The sequence below is a fragment of the Xiphophorus hellerii genome, chromosome 18, assembly GCF_003331165.1.
Source record: "Xiphophorus hellerii strain 12219 chromosome 18, Xiphophorus_hellerii-4.1, whole genome shotgun sequence".
NCBI lineage: Eukaryota > Metazoa > Chordata > Actinopteri > Cyprinodontiformes > Poeciliidae > Xiphophorus > Xiphophorus hellerii.
The window spans coordinates 11,977,218-11,999,149 of record NC_045689.1 but is presented as its reverse complement, the minus strand read 5'-3'; the positions used below and the strand labels follow the sequence as shown (position 1 = coordinate 11,999,149).

The following is a 21,932-nucleotide window of genomic DNA, read 5'->3' as shown; positions in this document are numbered from 1 at the left end:
TATGTCTGGCACTCCTATGCAGGGCTATATAAAGGCTTACAGTATAGTGCTTTATAGGCTTTTACACGTCAAACCTTTGATGCATTTGATGCCTATGGTGCTTCTTAACTGTGGATATCAGCTTCTTTAGTGGTGCTAAAACAGTTTGTGTATTAAGGTGTATTTGGAGTATGGAGCATCAGGAAAAAGTGGAAGCTTCTTAAAGCAACAGAAGCCCACTTCATGACAACTTATGACATCAAATTTCTTTTAAGTCATGTTTGATGTTTTTTTTAACAGCTGAGGTGACATAATTACCCTATTGTGCTAAAAATGGTTTTGTGCCTGGAAAATACATAATACCACCCCTTTTAATGGTTGACTGGAGAAGCTTTCAAACGCATTTATCAGACTCACACTGTCATTTCAAATAGTAAAAACTATATGTATTTGCCACATTATTTGAATGTGGGGAAAGCTGTACCTTCTGGTTGTCACATATGAAATAAAAAGTTGGTAGCTTGTCCAAAATAAATAAAGGAATGCATCTTGGGCTAAAATGTCAAGATGTTTTAAGTGTCTGGTTTTTATATTTTTGCTTTTAGGAACAGATATGGGTGTGTTCCTGTGTAGCTTAGCCATTTTAGTCTAATTTATGGAAATCAAATGACAACAAACGAGAAATTTAAATCAATATTCTTAGTCAAATTTTAACAATGTTATTCAACACACCCAGAATTGCTTGGAGAAAAAGAACAACAGGATCCTTAAGTTATGTGTCTGTGAGTAGACGTAATCCTATTTGTTTTATATTCCTACCCCGCAGGAAGCAGTGCAGGCTGGGATTTATCATTCTCAGGTGGTTAGAGAGTTCATATTGTTTCTGTTTTATGTGTGCAGGATCTGGGAATGGAGTCAACGTCTTTGGATGACGTTCTGTATCGCTACGCCAGCTTCAGAAACCTGGTCGACCCCATCACACACGACCTGATCATCAGCCTCGCCCGATACGTCCACTGCCCCAAGACGGTAGGTCGTCACCTTCCTGACCTCCTGACCCCAACATGACCCCTCACAGCTGAAAGCTTCATCCGTAGCTGAACAAAGCTCCAACTGCAAATCAGCGTCTGCTCCTCATAACAATAAATTAACAAAATTAAATCCACTCACACAGTAACAGTCTAACATGAAGCATATGCAATAAATATTTCAGACTACAGTAAGCACAAATGAGCATGCTCACACGCGTGCTGACTGATATGATTCACTGTGTTGCTGCTATCAGATGATCTCCTGACTCATTTTGTCTGACACTATTAGGTTATGGAAGAGCTCTAAGTGGTTGTGTGTCTGCGTGCGTTCTTGAGGCAACCGCTGCAGATTGTGTTTGTCCTTTTGTGTCGGCCATCATGTTAGCGGGAGAGAAGGAGGACGATGCAAAAGATGGCGGCGGTCGTTATGAATGAATAATGCAGGAAGGAAGGAGGGAAAGATGGTGATGGAGATAGGAATTAAAAGGCCCGATGTGTAATTTGGGGGCAGTTGTTAAAAGCATCATTCCCACCAGGCAAATGATGTAAGAGGAAGCCTAAGGTAACACAGTTAGTGATGCAGTGGTGGGATTAAAATAAAGACTTTATTCGAACAGTAATAAAAAACATAGGATTATCAGAAAGCTGTTTTTTCACTTCCTGGCCTATACCAAATACATTTTCTCCCAAATTCACAAAGTCTTTGTTGAACTCCCAGTGTGGTCAAACTCATTTTCCTTTTGGGCCAAATCAAGATCATGAATGTGGTGGGCCGGATTTAGCCCCGGGGTCTTGAGTTTAACACTTGTGCTAATTTGTTTGTCGGGTCACTTTTACCTTTTTGTCTTTCTTTTGGTTTTGTTGTTTAGTTTGAATTTCCTTCTAATTCATGTAAAGCACTTTGAACTGCCTTGTTGGTGAATGTGCTATATAAATAAAATTACCTTACCTTAAAAAAAGTTAACACAACTTACTACTGCAAGTTTATCTTTCACAAACTCACACATTTAAAAAACAAGTAAACTTTAAAACGGGTCAATTTGACCCGCAACATAACAGGAGGGTTAAGTTCAAAATCTAAAACTTGCTAAATTTATTTGACTTAAAGACTCAAATAAATCCAGCTCAAATCTTTTACAGTGCATAAATAAATAAAACTTGATCAAATCATAAAAGATCACATTTAAATGAAATGTATGTTTTAAAGACTTTTTTCTGCAGCTGGTTTGTTTTTGGTAAAATGAGTCAGATGTTTCGGGACATGAAATAAAAAGAAATAATCCATGATATTAGCAGTGCCCCAATTGTAGTTTACAAAACCTGAGCTGCTGCTTTGACCGATACCAATTTCTTTTATAATTCAGAGCCTCACAAGTCTGGAAAGTTGCTAAATCAATATTGAATTCAGTTTTTTATATTGTGTCAATTCACAACTCATCATTCAGACAATCTTATAGAGAGATTTCAAGTACAGTACATACTTTCCAATTAATCCTACTTATCAAACATTGCTGTCAACTTCAGCTAATTATTCAATAACCTGTGCCAACTAATACTGAAAAAACTGGGTTGCTAAATTCTAGCTTCAAATTACACAGATTCACCTGAGAAATCTGCTTCTGTGCACAAGTGCTTTCTGCAAGGGATCAAGCTGACCTCTCAAAGCCACAGAGGAAATGGAGACGTTGGGTTTTGTGGGCAGCTCATAGTAGCTGAATAGACAGAGGCTGAACAGAGCAGAGCAGGGGTGAATAAAACATCGGAAGGGGAGTCAGAGGGAGGTGTTGTCTTCCTGTTTTTCAGGACTACGCTGCGTTAAATGACTGATATTAGACAAGTTAGGCTTTTTTCTTATCTAATGGTTGGATAAGAAACGGTTAATTTATTTTAATTAAGATTTTATATAAGATTATCTATATTTAAAATCTTGTTTTCTAAAACATTCACATGATTAATGGAGCTGAAAAACTCAGATTTAATTCCTGCGTTTTGTTGTACAGACAGCTCTCCTTCTTGCAAGAAATTTCCATCATACAATGCCATAAAAGCATGTTTTCTGAGATCTACTACATCCAGCACACTTAACCTGCTCTGCATTTAGCCACCCGATAACACAAAGCTGCTTTTATACAGAGAGAATGCTTCTGTTTTTTTCCAGTGGATGTTGTTTTCTCCATCATATCTGCTTTTCTGCTCTGTTTCTTTCACCTCCATCTGCTGCCTTTAACACAGCTGGGCTTGTGGAAAATCATGTAGAAATTGTGCAGCCGGTGAAGTCGTTACTTTCTCCGCTGTTTCTGTTTTGCATTTGAAAAGAGAGGCCGACATGACCTTTGGAGGTACAGTCCACCTCCACGTGAAGATTCTCTGTCAGCTGCTAATGTTTTAGTCAATGCTGGATTCTGGGATACAAATAGCCCAGTGAATGAACCCTGTCACCCTGTCACCGGCTTGTGTTAAACTGTCCGAGAAATATATAAACATAGAAAGATGGTGGAGGATTAGTCACAGATTTTCATGAATAAGTAAGGGGGCTGAAAACCTGTTTAGCTAAGAGACCGGATTAAAAAATGTTTTTTTTTTTGTAGTGCTGCATGAATGAAAAAAAGAGTCGCTTGATTGCATCATTTGAAACCAAGGCTGATTTGGATCATTGAACTAATAAAAAAGGTTTGAAAGACACGGTGATGAAATGGAATATGTGATTATGAGCCAATCGAGCAACTTGCATAAGTCATATTTAAGCCACCATATTCAGAATCAAACTCAGAATCAGCTTTAATTGCTGAATTTAGGTTTATAAACAAGGAATTTGACTCACTGCGTACAGACATAAATACAAAAACAGGTGTGGAAAAAAAAATAAGAGACCACTGCACTGAACCGCATTAAAAACCTCCTGGTTATTCCACCAAATGTTGATTTCTGAACTCTTCCTCAGTTAAAACATTAGTATTGTTGTTTCTAAATGAATATTATCTTGTTTTCTGTGCATTATTTGAGGTCTGAAAGCACTGCATCTTTTTCAAAAGTAAAATCAGAGAAACTGATAATATTTTAGAGGAGATATAAAAAACCCCAAACCTAAAGAACTCTGCATATTTATATGTACTTTTGCTAAAAAGTCCGTAAAGATGCTTGCAGCAGAATATCTGGTGCTCTTTGTGTCTTTCTGAGGAGAGAAGCCGTCTCTGTTGAGGCTGGTTTCTGCAATTAGCGCTCTGTAGCAGTGACCTGAAGATAAAAGTCTAAGCAGTTTGTGTCCAGGATGTGTGGGGTCTGCAGAGCTGTTTCCCATTTCCTGACCCTAGATCAGTACAAGTCCTGGATGGCGAGAAGGTCAGCTATAATGATCCTCTCTGCAGAGCTATTTGTTTGCAATCCTGTTCTGTTTGCTTAGTATGAATTATAAAAGTAGAGAGACTTGAAATAATCAAATCTACTCTTCTTCCTCACCCTTGAGCTGTGGTGATGTAGATAAGTTGGTAAATGATTTTCAGTCTAAAGTCTCAGATATTGTTGATTCCATTGCCCCAATTAAAATGAAGGTTTTGTCTGGTAAAAAGAAATCTCCATGGAGAAATGCACAAACAGTTAGATCTGCAAGACAACTCTGCCGTAGGGCAGAACGAAAATGGCGTAAAACTCAACTCCACGTTCATTGTGACATCTATAAGGAAAGACTACGTAACTATCATTTCACACTAAAACATGCAAGAGAGGCTTTCTTTGCAGATGTCATAAACAAAAACATTAATAATGCTCGAGCTTTATTTGCAACAGTTGACAGAATCACAAACCCTCCTGTGATGTTACCGCCTGAATTCCAATGTATTGCCGCCTGCAACCAGTTTTCCAGCTTCTTTTCAGAGAAAATTCAAAAAATCAGAGGATTAATCTGTACATCCACTATAAAGTCAGTACCAATGCTGTGCCCAAACAAAACAAATACAGGAAAAATGACCCAATTTCAACTACTTAATTTTAAAACCTTAGAGGAAATTATAAGTCAACTAAGCTCCAGTTCCTGCTGTCTGGATGTCTTACCCACACATTTCTTTAAGAAAGTCCTGCCTGTTATTGCTGCTGATCTGATCCAAATAGTAAACTCATCGCTCTCATCAGGCGTTTTCCCCCAGGCTTTGAAAACAGCAGTAATCAAACCACTTATAAAAAAGAACAATCTGGACAAATCACTAATGCAGAATTACAGGCCGATCTCCAACCTCCCATTCATCAGCAAAGTTATTGAAATAGCTGTGTGTAAACAATTAACTAGCTTCCTAACTATAACCAACCTCTTTGACTCCTTCCAGTCTGGTTTTCGTGCTCACCACAGCACAGAGACCGCCCTCGTAAAAGTGTTCAATGACATCCATATAAATACGGACTGTGGCAGAACCACAGTGCTGGTTCTGTTGGATCTCAGTGCAGCTTTTGACACTGTTGACCATGACATATTACTGAATCGACTGGAGAGTTGGGTCGGACTCTCCGGTCCAGTGCTTAACTGGTTTAAATCCTACATAAAGAACAGGGATTTCTTTGTTTCAATTGAAAACTTTTCATCAAAGAGGTCAAAGGTCACATGTGGGGTACCCCAAGGTTCAATCCTAGGACCCCTTTTATTCAATATTTATATGCTCCCACTAGCTCAGGTTATAACACGAAATAATATTAGCTACCATAACTATGCAGATGACACACAGCTCTACATTACGATGCCACCAGGTGACTCAGAGCCCATCCAATCACTGAACAGATGCTTAGAACAGATAAATGTGTGGATGTGCCAAAACTTTCTCCAGTTGAACAGAAACAAAACTGAAGTTATTATTTTTGGACCTAAAGAGGAACGATCTAGAGTCAATGCACAGCTTCAGTTATTACAACTGAAAACCAGCGATCAGGCCCGAAACCTGGGAGTAGTGATGGACTCTGACCTGAACCTCCAGAGCCACATAAAGACAGTTACAAAGTCGGCCTTCTATCACCTGAAGAACATTTCCAGGATTAAAGGACTAATGTCTCAGCCAGATCTAGAGAAACTCATCCATGCGTTCATCTTCAGTCATATTGATTATTGCAACAGCGTCTTCACAGGTCTGTCCAACAAATCAATCAAACAGCTGCAGCTGATCCAGAATGCTGCTGCTCGCGTTCTCACTAAAACCAGGAAGATAGAGCACATAACACCAGTTTTAAAGTCCCTCCACTGGCTCCCTGTAGCTCAAAGAATAGACTTTAAAATAGTGTTGTTAGTTTATAAATCATTGAACGGCTTAGCACCACAATACATTAAAGATCTACTTTTATTGTATCAACCTTCCAGACCTCTCAGGTCTTCCGGTTCTGGTCTGCTCTGCATCCCCAGAACCAGAACCAAACGAGGAGAAGCAGCTTTCAGCATCTATGCACCACAAATTTGGAACAAACTTCCAGAAAACTGTAAAACAGCTGAAACACTGACTTCTTTTAAATCTCAACTAAAAACCCACCTGTTTAGAATTGTATTTGAAATGTAATCAATTACAAATTTATGGATGGAACTTGACTTAATGCTTTGTTTTGATTATTGATTCTATATTGCATTGTGTTTATGTGTTTGTAATGATGTAAAGCACTTTGAAATGTCTTGCTGCTGAAATGTGCTATACAAATAAAATTTGATTGATTGATTGATTGAAAATGTAAAAATGTTTTTATTGGTCAGGGTGACTAGAAATGTTCCATGTCAGAGTATTCTGCTTTTTAATTCATAATACGTTGTTTTTGGTTATATTAACAGCTCATGTTGAAGAAAAAGTCTTAGAGATATTCTGCTAGAGCTTTGCCATCTTTGAGACGCTGCTGCTGTGTGAGAATGAAGCTCTGTTTGGGAATTACAATGGTGAACAACTCAGTTTCACTTTTATGAAAAAGCAAAGTTTCATCTTAGTTTACATTAAGATGCACGTTGTCTTCATCCAGTTGTAGAATACAAATATCTCCTCATATAAATCTCTCAAATAAAACACACAACACATTCGTATTATTACCTCAATATCAAAACTTAAAAACATTAGAATTATTTAATAAATAAAGCTGTCTTTAAGTACAGAGAGAAAGAAAAAAGTACAGCAAATTTATATACCAGTTATGTGCTTACAGACTAAAATACTAGTTCTTAGCATCACTCTGCTCTTTATAAAGGAAGACTTGTTTTATGGGGGGTTTATTGCTAGCCAATTAGTCGGGCCAGTTGCCCAGGTAACCATAGTCAGCTCCTGGACAGCCAATGTCAATCATATTTTGCCAGCTGAAGCTTTTTTCATAAAATGTCGGTTCTCCATGTTTGATTCTTGCTAACATTAAACTAAGTAATAAACTAACATTAGTTTCTCTACAACAACAAACATATTTATTGTCTTTAGTCTGTCACAGATTGGTGCAAAGTGCTATTATATGAATTTAGCTTTCCAATGTTTCAGGAACCCCTCACCAGTCATTTAACTTTGAAAAAATGTGGGCTGAGGAGGCTGACATTAGTGTTGTGGACGTCTGTTCTCTTTCCACATGTTTTGCGTTGAAATTATATTTTAGGCTTGAATAACTTTGGTAACAGGCTAACTCCTTTTAGCGCAACATGCACACAACAACAGTCTTTTCTAGCGTCCCGTCAGATTATTTTTTTTAAAGCAAGAATTAATCCCCCAGTGTCGCTTCTTTACAGATGAACAAAAGTTCCAGCTTGGGACATTTGTGTTTTAAAAAAAATGGATTAATTGTGTTTGATTTTTGAATTCGTTGTTTATGTATTTAATTAATCAAAATTAGCATATTAAAGTCTTGTCCCTATTTTTTACAAATGCCAAAATCATGTATGGTATGTTTATGAAAACATACGCTCTAATTTTAAAGATGCAGTTAGATATTTAGTGAGATACCTGTTATGTTCCAGTTGTTCAGTTTTTTCTTGATAGTGAGGCAGATAATGTCCTCACTACTAGAAGAATCTCACAGCAGCAATAATCTGTAGAGAACAACTGGATAAAAAATAAAGCATAAAGAACCATGTGATGGATTTGTCTCATTTCCTTCATAAAGGATGGCCTGGTGTTTCCTTGCTTAAACAGTTATCAAGAAAGTATTGATTGACTCTTTCTTTCAGCAAATAGAGAAACCAAATTGGGTTTTTTTATTATTGCTTAGACACATTTGAGAGTACACGGATATTTTTAAAAGAAAGATTCTTCATACAAATTGATGTAAAATGTCTTTTGTTCAACACTATGAATCCAACTGGATCTGCTGTGAAATCGCACATGGGAGCAGCTCTTGAAAAGGTGTTGCTGCCTTTGATGTTACATTTGCGGGTCACTTGTAGAAATGAATCATCTGTGGCCTGAAGCTTTTTATCTAACCTGCCGTTGACCAGCAGCAACTGCTGCTATTTGTTTTCTCACCAGTTTGCATCACAGCATTTTGAGCCAAGCGAACAAAGGTGACAAAAAGGCTAGAAAACGAACATGTTGTGTCAGAAAAGACAGCCGCTTGAAAAGAAGTTAGAAATAATAAAACAGTGTTTATAACGTTTGAATTTTCCACATTTTAGTCTGTTACAGCTACACACGTTGACATATTTTTTTGTTGATTGTATGTGACAAACCAGCACAAAGCAGAGCATAATTATAAGGTAGAAGGAAAAGGGTAAATGGCTGGTAGATGCAAGGCTTTTATTGCATCTGCAGCTTTCAACATGAAAAGAAGAAACAATTTGTCCATTTGAAAAACTTGGATGAGAAGCACTTGTGAGGATAATTGTTTCCAAATCTTACTACAGATTCTGAATTGGATTAAGGTCTGGACTTTGACTGGGTCGTTCTTATATTATATGTACATGTGCTTCAATGTGACATTGCTTTTCTCACATTACTGCTATTTCTTTATCAAAATCAAAATTCATCTTCCATTCATCTCTAACCAGCCTCCAGTGTCTCTATTAAAGAAAGCATCTCTACAGCATGATTCTGCCACTAACATGTTTCACTATATATATGCATTGTTATCTTTCCTCTGCAGTTTAATTTTGGTCTCATCTGACCAGGACTGTGGTGTGTGACAAACCGCACACTGGACTTCTTATGACTTTCTTCCAACAATGACTTTGTACCTGACACTTTTCCATAAAGGCCACTCTTCTGCTGTCCATCCTGGTACTTCTTGCAGAACTGCAGTCTCTGTCTCTAGTGTGGCTTTGTAAGTTTTTAAAGAAGATGTCCTGCTGTCACTCTTTGAAAGTCTTCACCTCATGCTTCTTGGGAAACCTCTTACAACTGAACTCTTTCACAGCTCCTTCTGTGTTGCTGAACATACTGAAATAAGTACTAAAATACAAAAATAACCAACATATAAACAACATTTTTGATGAGTCACAGAGAGTCTGTTAGCCTCCAGTGGTATCCAAAAAAACGGAGGCTGCAAAGTTTGTGAAACATTTGATTTGCTGCCAAAGCTTTTGGTCACGACTACTGGTAGCTATATCAGTAGGTCCTGAAAGAGAGAGGAACCTGTCAGCCTGAAGCTCGTGTGGAAAAACCGAAATGGTTGGATTTCTGAATTTTAGTTCAGCTAATCCTATTTAAGCGATAAGCCTTCCTCTGCAGAGAGTCTAACCTGACAAACATCCTCTATCTTTAAAAAAACACCCAGGAAGTAGCATAATCCCCACTGGTTACATATATTTACTGCTCAAAAACACATGCAGAAAACCTACACTGGCATACAGACAGGCACATGTTGCTATAGAGCAGGTGTGTAAAAATATTCAGACACTTTCCTTCCTCCACTTTGTGTGAAAAACCAGCAGCTTTCTTGGAGGATGTCAGACGTGTGTTCATTGCTTTGTGACTGCGCTGATTCTCTTCTCTTTTTCCTCTCCTAATTCTCCCCCATTTCACACCTCACAGGTACTCTCTCATCTGCTTTCAAAGCATGTCTATTTTTTAACGTATCTTCTGATTTGCTTCATCCATCCATGTCTCATCTTTTTTGTAGTTGAGTGACTCCAGCAGCTTCCCTGATTTCCCCATTTGAAAACAATATCTGTGTCGGGCTTTGACTCTGGAGAGGAATATCAAATCCGAGTTGATGATCTGCATCAAATACTGTCAGGTTTTCGAAGGGCTGCAGCGTATGGTTATTTTAGTAATTAATTAACTTATTAAACAGGTTCAAAAATTGGCACATTCTGCAGATTTTTCATGTAATCATTTAAGCCTTTTTACATATATTAAAAAGACAAAATATGCAAACTAACAAATTATTCCGTTTTTTTTTTTAATCTACGCTTTATCACTTGGAGCAAAGGATGCATCTACAGCTAAAAAGTATTTCTAATTGTCAGGATCTGTGTTTTCTGTGTTCATTTAGAGTTTTTTGTGTCCTTGAGTCTCTTCGTTGTCCTGTCCTCCCCTTGATTGTTCCCAGGTGTGTCTCGTTCTGTGATTACCCTCCCGTGTATTTAACTCCACCTGTGTTCCTTGTTCCTCGTCGGGTCCTCGTCAATGTCGAGTCTAGTCGTCAATGTTAGCTTCTTTGTCGTCAGTGTGTCCTTGTTCCTGCTGTTCGTTGTTTTGACTGGTTTTTCATCATTAAATCCTCATATTCATCATTCCTGGGTCCGCTGCATTCTGCCTCACCACTCTCACCACCTGCACCTCATGACACTAACATCGACATGCTCATCTCTTTTTTTCTTTATTTAACATCAATACAATGCAGCTCTAATCTGCTGACTATTTTTTGGATTAACCAATTGTCTTCCCTTTAATCCAAGATCAGATCACTGGCAGCAACATTTGCAAGAGTAAAATCCCTGACATCCCTTTTACTAGTGATATTCTGCAGCTTATTTTGGACAACCCTAAAGTGTCCAAAGGCAAAAATGGACATACTGTCCCCACAAGCTACTTGTAATTTTGCCTCTAGGTCACTTCCTGGTAGGATGTGCAGGAAAACCCCCCAGAGGTTAATGTCCAAACCAGCTAACCGGACTGCTGTCTCTTGAATGTACCCAGCATCTCTTTTTTTTGTTTATGATCCATATCTGATCTCTGGGGGTTGAAACATTGATAGATCAGTAAATTAAGATTGTTTCTTTTACTCAGCTCTATGTTCACCGCAACAAAACTCGATCAGTTGCCATATTACTAGACACTATGCACCTTCTGCTTCAGCAGGATCCCTCCCATCAAGCTGGCATCTTAATAATGCTGGAGGGATTTAAATAACCCAGTAGTCCTGGGGTTTTGCACGTGGAAAATGGACCTCAGAGTTTTTCAACCTCTTCTATGAAACTGCAGATCAGAAGGCAAACCTTTCCTTTCCTTGTACAGAAACCACTGATCTAAGGGAAAGGACTGGTCTCTTTTTTTAAGTTAGAAATAAATCATGTTGGTTCGTCCACTTCCAGCTGGATGGCATTAATATTGGCGAGAAAGCATATTTCTATTCATTAGGTGGCACATGCTGTTAGTGAGTCTGTTAAAAGTGTTTTTCCTCAACCTGTTTGTGATGTTTACCATTTCTTTCCCCTCAGTTTATTACCAATCTGTTATAAAGCATTCCCACCGTTTAAAACCTCATCAGAAATCATAACCGGCTTGTTCCACTAACAATGTATCACAGTTTCATTAGAGACACAGCTATTCCCACTTTATGTATGAATAATATCTGATTATCCTCTGATTATCTGCGCTGCCATGGTAAGAAAAAATGATGGCAACTAATAAAATGTCACTGTTCCAAAATGTTCCGATGGGAGAATCAACAGATGTCTTTAATGAGTTTCAGCCCACTCATCCATATGTCCTCTGACAGCGAGCTGGGTCCATCACATTTCAATTGTTACATTTAAATTTGATTTACACCCTCTTCACATTGGATTTGATTTGCTTTCTGATGGAGGCTAGCTGCTCCACATTTTCAAAACCAAAGTTTTAGGGATCATTCACACCATCGTTGTTTAATCCACTTTAATCAAACAATATATCGTTTGCCCAGAAAGTCAGATTGGTTTGGGGAGATGTGAATGCACAATCGAGATCTGACTTGGAGTAAGTAAGTGAACTCGGGTCCGTCTACAAACCCAGGTCTCACGGTTGAAGTGAAATCTGTTTGAGCGTCAACCAGACTGGAGACTGCTCCAAAAGCAGGAAATGAACTATAGAGCAAGGGATTCTGGGTGAATATAACCAAAACAAGCACGCAAGTCTAGCTTCTTTTGCCAAAGAAAAAGCTGCTAAAATCTGACACCACTCCATTTTTTACATTTCATAAAGAAGGAAGTTGTGCTCGGTGTTTTCTTCAGAGTTCTTTGTGTCGCTTCCTTCAGTGGTTCAAGGTGCAGCGCCTCCACAGGCAAGGAGGTGAACAGGCTTTTCAGAGTTTGGTTTGTTTGATTCAGTGCAGTGTGAAAGCTAACTGCACCAGCTGAAAATGTAACAAATGTTGCAATTTTGGTGCTCGGTTGAATCAAGTCTACCGAACTATCAGACCTGAAATTATCTTTAGTGGATATCAGGGGAGGGAGTAAGAATAAAGAAACATTTTGCACATTTTTCATCAGGATATGACAAAAGTAGCAATAGATCAATGGTAAAGAGTTTATAGTGCAGAATATTAGAAGTTGTGTTCATATGGAACAAATTGAGGAAAACATGCTCAAGGTTCTACTTTTCTAGAAAACATAAAAGTATTTCAGGTTGTTGAAATGGCTGACTTTTCATCTCTACAGATTTCAGTGACCTGATGGATTCAGACAAAGGAAGACTGAGCAATTTAAACAAAATGAGATGTGAACCGAACTACACCCACTGACAACTCCGTGTCTGCGAAGAATAATAGTCGCAGAGTTATTGATTCTTCGTGTTTCATTATGTTTTTTGTGCCAAACGCACAGACAGGGCTCAGAAAGCACACTCATTCACACAACATTTCATCTATCCCATTGCTGCATCTCTTCTGAAGCTCTTTTATCTTCTACATCTGACACTGTCCTGTCATCCTCAAAGTGAGGTGAAATATCAGTAAGAGCAATGCGTTGCAGTCTTGGCATGCAGGTCAATTTATTTTTGCAAAATGTATCCCTAACATGCACCGTTTTTTCCCTTTTCATTTTTAGCATGCTGTTCATCCATGTTACTTTCTAGCATGCAGCTCAGAATGTTTACTTAATGTTAGAAAACATACAGTGACTTGTTTGTGAAACCAAAACAATATGTTTAAATTGCTTGTTATTATTTTAGTCAGTCTGAAGGTAAAAGTTCTTTTTTTAGAGTCAGGCTCGAAGTAGGTTCATGATTCTGTCTATAATACATTATTTTGTTCTTATTTTCAGTTTAAATAATTTTTTGTAAGTTATTCAGTTATTGTAATTTGGGACTCTTCATTCTTCATAAGAAATGTGATTGAGAGGGAAGTTTGGGAGGAAATGTCTTGTTTCCGCCCACGGCAAAATTGTTAATGTATCTTGATTGTAAAGTAATGCAGTTTTGACTCAAAGTGATTCTTTGAAGAATTTTGAATTTTATGAGGTACAACAACATTCCATTTCCTTTTGGGATCAATAAAGTATTTATCAATTGAACTGATTTTGAATTAAAGGGTAGGTTTTATGTTTACAGCCAGTTTCCAGTCGCCCCCTGTTATTTCTGCCTCTGAAAACTATTTTTTGTGCATTTTGTGCTTTCTCCACAACACACCAACAGATCTTATCTGATTTTGTTCCATTAAAGGCAGTAAAGAAAATGCTGAAATAGGTTATCTGCGGCATCTTTTGGATTATGAAGCTCATAAAGTGATTCCTTCCTGAGAGCAAGCCACAATTCTCAGTTAGCTGTCTGCCAGGTCTTCCCCTGCACTCCTGACCGCTAAAACGAGAGCAAGTAGATTGAATTATCCAAGCAATTCATCTGCAGAGCGGAGGAAGAGGTTAGCACTAATTTAGCTGAGTGTGCAGGCCATACAGTGAAAAATAGGACTAAAGTAATGGTTCAATTTGTACTGTGTCAACTAACTGTATAAGAAAGGTAGCCGAAGGGGCTAAAGTGGAGGGGAAGCATCCCGAAAATGAAAAGAAGAGACTGAATGAGCGGAAGACAGGACAGGTCATCAGCTCTCTGGAGACAGGGAACACTCACAGATGTGCTCTGTATCAATAATGGAACAAGAAAGCGGAGGAAGACAGAGACAGGAAGACATAAGCAGAGAAAGAGATCGAGAGAAATCACAACAGGCGGATGAAAAAGGGAGACAGTGATGGAGGAGCTGGTTAATAGACAAAATGTCAGCGAATCTTTGCTGCTGAATTTCTTTTCTGGCTCCTGTGCATTAATGGTTGGTGCAAAATATCAATAAATGGTAACAGAGGCAACACAACTAGAGCCCAGTGTTTGGTATAAAAACACCAGTAAGTAAAGTGGATCTAAAAATATTTCCGGCACAATATTTAGTAACTGTTCATATGAATCTGTCTTCATTTCATTGAAAAAAACTTTTTGCATACTGCAGCTAAATATTTTTATACAACACCTTAAAAAACAAAATGCTGCTGGATGTTTTTCAATTTCCATTGATATTAAATGTACCCCTAATACCAATATTTGTATACATGATTATGTTTTGGTGTAGAGACAAGAGAATAACCAAGTAAATCTAATGAAGCAAAGTACAGTATTCAGTTTTTTCCCCCAGTGTTTTTAACAAATTTTTGTTCTTCAGAATGATTTCCGTGTAGAAAATCTCCAAGCACGTGAGAGTCTTTCAGAAATTTGCAATATTTGTTACATTTTCAGGTGCGGTTTGGTTTCATCGTGGCCTTTGTCAAATAAACCAAACTCTTTGAAATACATGTCCACCACCTCACCTGTGGGGGCGCTACAGTAAGAACCACTGAAGGAAACAACATGAAAACCTCTGAAGAATACGTGAGCGCAACTTCCTTCTTCACAAAACGTAAATATAAATGAAGTGGTTTCAAATTTTAGCGGTTGTAGGATTTCTTTTTTGTCTTTGTCAAAAAACAGCGAGACATTTTCCATGCTGGAGCTAGACGCGTGCGTTTCCTTTGGTTGTATTTTCCCAGAATGCCCTGCGCTGTAGTCCACTTCCTGCTTTTGGAGCGGTCTCCCGTCCGAGACCAGATTTCACTTTTTCAGTTCAGATCAGAGTTTGATTACACATTCACACTTCCCCAAACGACCCCGACTTTCACAAACTTCAGTTTGATTAAGGTGGACTAAACTATGGAAGCCCGTTTCCACCACTCTGTTAAAAAAAAAAATAAAAATAATATCATTATAATGAGATATTATCTCAAAATAATGAGATACTATCTCAAAATAATGAGATAGTAGTATCTCATTATTTTGAGATAGTATCTCATTATAATGGGATAATTTATTTAATTTTTTTTAACAGAGTGGCGGAAACGGGCTTCCATACTAAACAGAGTTGTCATGAATGCACTCTAAAACTGGTTCATTTGATAGGAACTCTGCAGTTTAACAGCATTGCTGCAAATTTACCGGAGCTAGCCAAAAAGCTTTTTTTCATCTGCTGTTCCTGGGTGCTTCCTGGACAGAAACGTACACAGAGAATTTCACAATTTGACAACAAAAACACATAAAAGGCTGTTCATGAAGCGGACCTGAGAGGATTATATTTCCTTTCTGTGTTTCTCCTTCGACCCTGAGAGAATCACTGTGGGCATGGTAATGTCTCAGCAAACCAAAACCAAATGTATAGATGGATGTAGAAAAGCAGAGCAAATAAGAATTTGTAGCGGGTCCATTCTCTGGAACATCTTTACAGTTTCTTCAGGGAATTCATTATCGCTACATTTAATTTAAAAAACGAGAACTTTGTTTGGCAGACTGAGAGGTGATGTAACTCCCCATGGGGAAAATATTTGATTTTCTAAAATAGTCTGCCTGGAAATAATTTTTCTGTTTTAGTGTCTAACTCCTGTTCCTGAGTACAAAGCAAGATTGGAATATCCAGACCCTTAGGGGGTCGGTGAATGTCTGTATTTATTTCCTAACAACAGTACATAAAACCTGCCTGAATAAATGTTTTACAGTGTAAATGACATGGTTGTGGTGACTTTACTTTACTTGCCAGGTGCTTTTAGACAATCAGATTTATTCAGATTTTAGAGACCAACATGATCATTTTATTTTCAGCTATTTTTTGCAGATAGCCAAAAAATGAGTCAGTTAATGATCCAAAGCAATACTTCTAAAATGTAACTTTTCTTAAGGAATAACAGAAAAACTCTGTATGAGTCACCATTTGTTGTGAACAGATGTGATAAAGTGCTTCATCTTTTCCACTGATTCGTACACAGTCACTACATGATCCATAATGCGCAGTTCACACTCTGAAATTGATGGTAATTTGCCACACCAGGTGGAGAATGGAGAGTGACGTATGTACAGCCAATCAGTGCGTCATGTACAGCTCGTTACTGACTGACTGTGTGTGTGTGTTTCCCATATCGACAATAATAAGTTGACTGAAGGTGCGTTGACTAATTTTTTGCTCCAGTGGCTCTCTTCCTGTTATTTGCTGCTGTAACACTTCACTGCTCTCATTCTGTGACAATCTTTTATGCGACGTGACACCTCTCAAATAATCTCTTATGGCAAGCAAAAATGTGAAAAAACAGACTTTATTTGTAAGCCCAATTTCTTTAGTGCAAACTGAAAACATGCAGGTCAACCAACCAAATTAGCGCAATTTAAAGGGACTAAATAACCTCCAACAAGGCGTATCATGATGCTATGCCAGAGAAAGAAAGGACCGTCCTAAAGCATCCTGTATGTTGGCAAATACTGAAAAAATTCAGATTTTTTTTTTTGTAATTATCCTGCCTGTCAAGATTAGTGAAGTTCCAGTTGAAAACTTCCACAACTCAATACTTTGTTATAAGGCAAAAATATGTTTTTCATATTCATGTTGCTTAGAGGGATATTGTGAAGCTCTAATAAATACTTGCCAGACATTTATGTTAAAAACAATTACCGGTAATTAGTTTTTAACAAGTAAACAACTCGGGCAATCAAACAGCAGCAACTTGGTGAATTTAAGTATCTAGACACAATGAAGATTTTGCTGAAGTTACATTTCATCCACCAGGATGATGAAAAAGGTGGATTTAAATGGTCACTTATTTCTCAGAAACTGCTGAACTACTGGGGGTTTCAAACATCTATGAGTTTCACTGGGACAGGTCTGTGCTTGTGAACAAACAAAAATAGGTGGAGGTTCCACATGTTTATAATATGTGAAACCATTAAAAAGACAAAAACAAACAAAAAAATAAGATTTTCTTGCTTGCTGTCAAAAAGAAACAAGAAACAGTCTCATTTACGGAGCTGAGTGTGTGGTTTCTCTGCAACTTCAACTCAAATCAGTCCTAAAGGTTTTAGAGGAAAGATCTCGGTTGAACTTTGGCTGAATTGTAAATATTATATGACTCTAACTTTTCTTTAATTTTTCACATATATTTCAATAAATTCTTATTTCTGTAAACAATACGATCACTTTGTTCATGTTTCAATCGATGCAAAGTAATGTTTTCTCCCACTGCTGCCATGCGCCTTCTTCTTAGTAGGCGTGATCAATGCTATGGTTACCCACCTAACCAGGTCAAAGTTACAGAAATGAGATGAATGTGAAAAAACAACAAATGACAGTAGATCTGTTTGAGCACCTGTGATTTTCCCTCATTTCCTGGTTGCCCACTGCCTTTGGGCTGATTGCTGTGCGTTTCTTGCCTGTGTGTGTAACAGGAAGGAGACTCTCTCGGGGCGATGGAGAAGGTTTGTCGTCAGCTGACGTACCATCTCAGCCCCCACTCCCAGTGGAGAAGACAGGGACTGCTCAAGAGGAAGCCTCAGGCCTGGTGAGTTGTTGTGTGGGTGTCTGTTGAGGGATATGGGGTGTACTCATGGAGTGCCATGTGTCTCTATTATGTCAGCAGTGTGTCATCATCTGCTGCCCCTTTGGAAGCTGTTGAAAAATCTGCTCACGTCTCTTTGTTTCTTCTCAGTTATACACTCAGTTGGAGTTTAAATCAATCCTCCTTTCTGAGTCTTGTTTTTTTTTTTAAATTATACAACTTTCTTCTCTCAGGTTTCTACACTGAAGGGGGTTTAATTTGTGTTTTTTTTGTCTAGATTTGACATAAACCAAGTTTTAACTGTGAGGCACAGCTGTGATTTCTGTCCACTTTGCATTTCAGCAGCCAGCTCCTTCTCCTCACACCTGCATTATGCAGAGAACACTCATTTTCAAAGGCCGCAGTCGAAGGAGGGCAGCTATCCTGACTGAATTTTAATTTATACACAGCTGGGATGCACAATATGCAAATAAGGTATCAAGAGCAACAAACTAATCCACCTGCTTCTCCAGCTCAACTCTGCACGAGGTGGAGGTTTATTTAAAGACTCAGAGCTGTGCTCAACATTAAATATTATTCAGTGCTGAGCAAACACTCTCACGCTCAGAACAATGTTTCTTCTCAGTCTTGGCTCTGATGCCATATTTCCCCAAATCCAATAAGTACTTAGTAACAGATTTCAGATTGAAAACAATCTTCTTGAGCCTGTTTCATGAAATCCTCTCAGGTGTGCTCCGAGTGCCCATCTGAAGAGCAGCTCAGACTTGACATTATATAACTGCTCGTGTTGTTCAATTTTTCTTATTTGCTCCAGGTCACGAGATCACTGGAGCAAAACACAGTGGACCCCAGGCGACTCCGAATATCTAAAATCTGTGAATACCTGAAACATTCACTAAGAATAATTATAACGACCTCCACAAAATGTTCCTTGAAGAGTATCTAATCCCCAAATAAACTTTTTTTTTTTTTTGCTGATAAGCCGGTTCTTACCGATTTAGGGTTCTTACCAATTTAGGGTTCTTACCTTAGTTTATTTCTACAATATTTTGTCTAAAAACGTCTCAGTGCCAGCCTCCTTAGGTCCAACGGTCCTGCTGCAAAGTTGCAGGTGACCAGCATAGCTAATAGGCATCTACATAAAATATTTTTAGAAAAAATTGATAAAAATCACTGAGGTAACCTTTCTTCCATCAATTTTTTTTGATGGAAATGGTAAAGATTTGAAAAACATTCTCAATTTTGCAAAAACTTTTTTAGGCTTGCTAGAGGAAGTTTTTGACTTTCATGATAAAGAGTTAATGCATCCAGCCTCCTCCACCTTCTTCAAAACAGACAAACAGGGGCACAAACAAAAAAATTCGCTGCTCAAACCAGCACAAACATTTGACACCAATTTTGTCTGATTTGAAGAAGGTGGGGGGGCGAACTTCACCCAGGTGATAGAAACACGTTGTGCTTATTGTATCATTTTAAAAGTTCGCTCAAAATTCCCTTGGATGGAAACCTGGCTACTAACTCTGGCGAGTTTAGCCTTTAAGCCTGTTACGGGCCCATGCATTGTACAGAGCTATTTCATACTCAGTATCGAATTGTCCCTGTGTGCTGCAGCACGGTCTAAATCCAGCTCCGAAACACAGAGGCTGGCCATGAAATATGTCCTGCTGGGAGCAGACGGTAGAGAAAAAACTTTGTAGCGAGACGCTTGGAGAGCAAATTCCTCCTCGCAGGATCAGTCGGAAATAAAAATGTCTCCTCCTCCTGCTTTGAACATAAACAACAGGTGTCACCTCCTCTCTAAAGGCGTTTGCACCCCGATGCTGGAGTGTCGAAGCAGAGAAATAACAATTCAGCGCCGGCCGTAAGACTGGACCCCTGCTGTGTGTGTTTTAGAGTGTGTGTCAGTGGCTTCACAGTCAATGCAAGTGGGCTCCTGGTGATGCCATTAAAGCAGTGACTCACAGTTTGTTGGAATAAAATGAGACCAAAAGATGAAACTTAAAATGAGTGAAGTGGTTCCGCTCTGGTGGAAGGGATTTAATCAATGCAGCGTTGCCGTCGTCACTTGAGGCTGTCAGGAAGTCCAGCCAGACTGATTAACCGGAGGAAAGACGAACCCCATTTACTCTGAGACTCGCAGGGAGATATTATATTGGCTCCTCTGTTGGAACGGAGCACACGCACCATTAACACCTTCCTCTCCTGCAAAACAAACATTTCCTGACTAATTACATCCCAGAGTCACTTAAAGTGATGAGAAATGCACTTTGGGTTCAGGGCTCCAATTTACTGGATTTAGTCATGCATTTTAAAATCCATATTAATCTCTTTTCTCACCCAGTTATCATTCCAGCAGCAGCTTGCCTGCGTATCTGTTGATCATGAGTGTTTCCTGTGTGAATCACATTTCTGTTTTTACTGGGATATATCTGAAACTTTTACCTGAGTCGACAAACACAGGTTGGCTAAAAGAGACATCTGTCTTGGTTGTTGGCAAAGTTATTGCTCCAGACTCTTTTCTAAAGTCAAGCATAAGAACCCCTGCTCTTGAAAAGAAAAAAGCGGAAGACAGCAGAAGGTTCACATCAAGATTAATGAGAACAAACAGATTATTTTATCAGGATAAAGAGTCAAAGCAAAGACTGAGATAAACTAACAAAATAAGTATGTTTTTTTTACCTTGTATAACATTCTAATCAAGGTAAAATATACAGAAAAAGACATGTCTTCTCCATGTTTTCTGAAGCAACTATATAATCTCTTGCAAACTTGTGGTAATCTCTTCTGACTATGAAATCCACTGGGCCTCAGCCTGTCAAAATCAGATGCCACAACTCAGCTTGTGTGAGAGCGTAGATAAAAAAAAACATAAACAAGAAAAGGAAATGACTAAACTGTAAGAAGGGCCGATATATTTTTGTCTGAGGAAAAAACAAGTGCTGGTGATCCTCCCTGGGAATCAGACAAAGAGGATTTACTTGCTTCTATGAGGTGAAGATAGTTAAAAAATAAACAACTTTAAAACCAGAAGTCTTAGGTCTGGCTTTGAATGATATTCCTGCTACATAATAATATGTGAATATCTGAGTAAAATTGGAAATATAAGTATTATTTTTTTAGCAAATATTTTTCAAACTCATATTTTAAAAGTATTTTTATTAGATTATATTACATATGTATTATTATATAATTGAAACAACTTCTGTGTCTCATTAAATAAGCCCTAACATGACATTCGATTGGTTATCCTGCACAGCAACTAACAATTTATAATCACCAACTGCAGATCTATCACCATTGATTTATTTGTTGCTGGTGATTTTGAATGGTAAGGCAGAGAGATAAAATAAATTCATGCTGTTCTGCAGCATAGCACTATGAAATAGAATGCATTTAGGCTGAAATGATTAATTGTGATTAATCGATTATCTAAACAGTTGTCAACTAATTTAGTAATCGATTAATCATGAACTGGAGTATGCAGACTCAAAAAGGGCATTTGCTGAAAGAACAACATATTCAGAGCAGTAATTATGCCAAAACTATACAATATATATATATATATTCATCTATATTAAGATGAAAAACCTTCTGTGTGTAAATACGTTCTACATAGAACAAAAAATAAACTAATTGTTAGTTGCAGGCCTAATTAATAAGATATAATAGTCATAGACTTGCGCTTTTGACTTCACATCACCATTGCAAGTGTAAAAGAGAAATTAAAATGGATTCCACGTGTCAACAGTAGCATAAAGCACCTGCAGGGCTGCACAAGTTCACATTGTCTGCAGTGAACTCAGCAGCAGCAGCTGCAGGTCTGTAGGGACCGAACACCAAGAAGCTTCATTCCCTTCAATGTTCTCTGACTGAATAAACAGCATGTAAACAGAGTCTGACTGCTGACCGTTTGGCCTGGACCGAAGTCTGTCTCGGTGTGTCCCTCCTGGGTCTTGCAACTCTGTGTCTCTTTTTCC

General features: G+C 38.2%; 1 protein-coding gene across 1 annotated transcript in view; it reads left to right on the top strand.

Moving 5' to 3' along the window:
* The window catches only part of lrrc75a (leucine rich repeat containing 75A), a 47,430-nt gene that overhangs the window by 9,374 nt on the left and 16,124 nt on the right, over positions 1-21,932 (top strand). The window contains exons 2-3 of the mRNA XM_032590613.1: positions 880-1,008; positions 17,846-17,958. Coding sequence (XP_032446504.1) covers positions 880-1,008; positions 17,846-17,958 — 242 coding nt within the window. The remainder of the gene's footprint in view (positions 1-879; positions 1,009-17,845; positions 17,959-21,932) is intronic.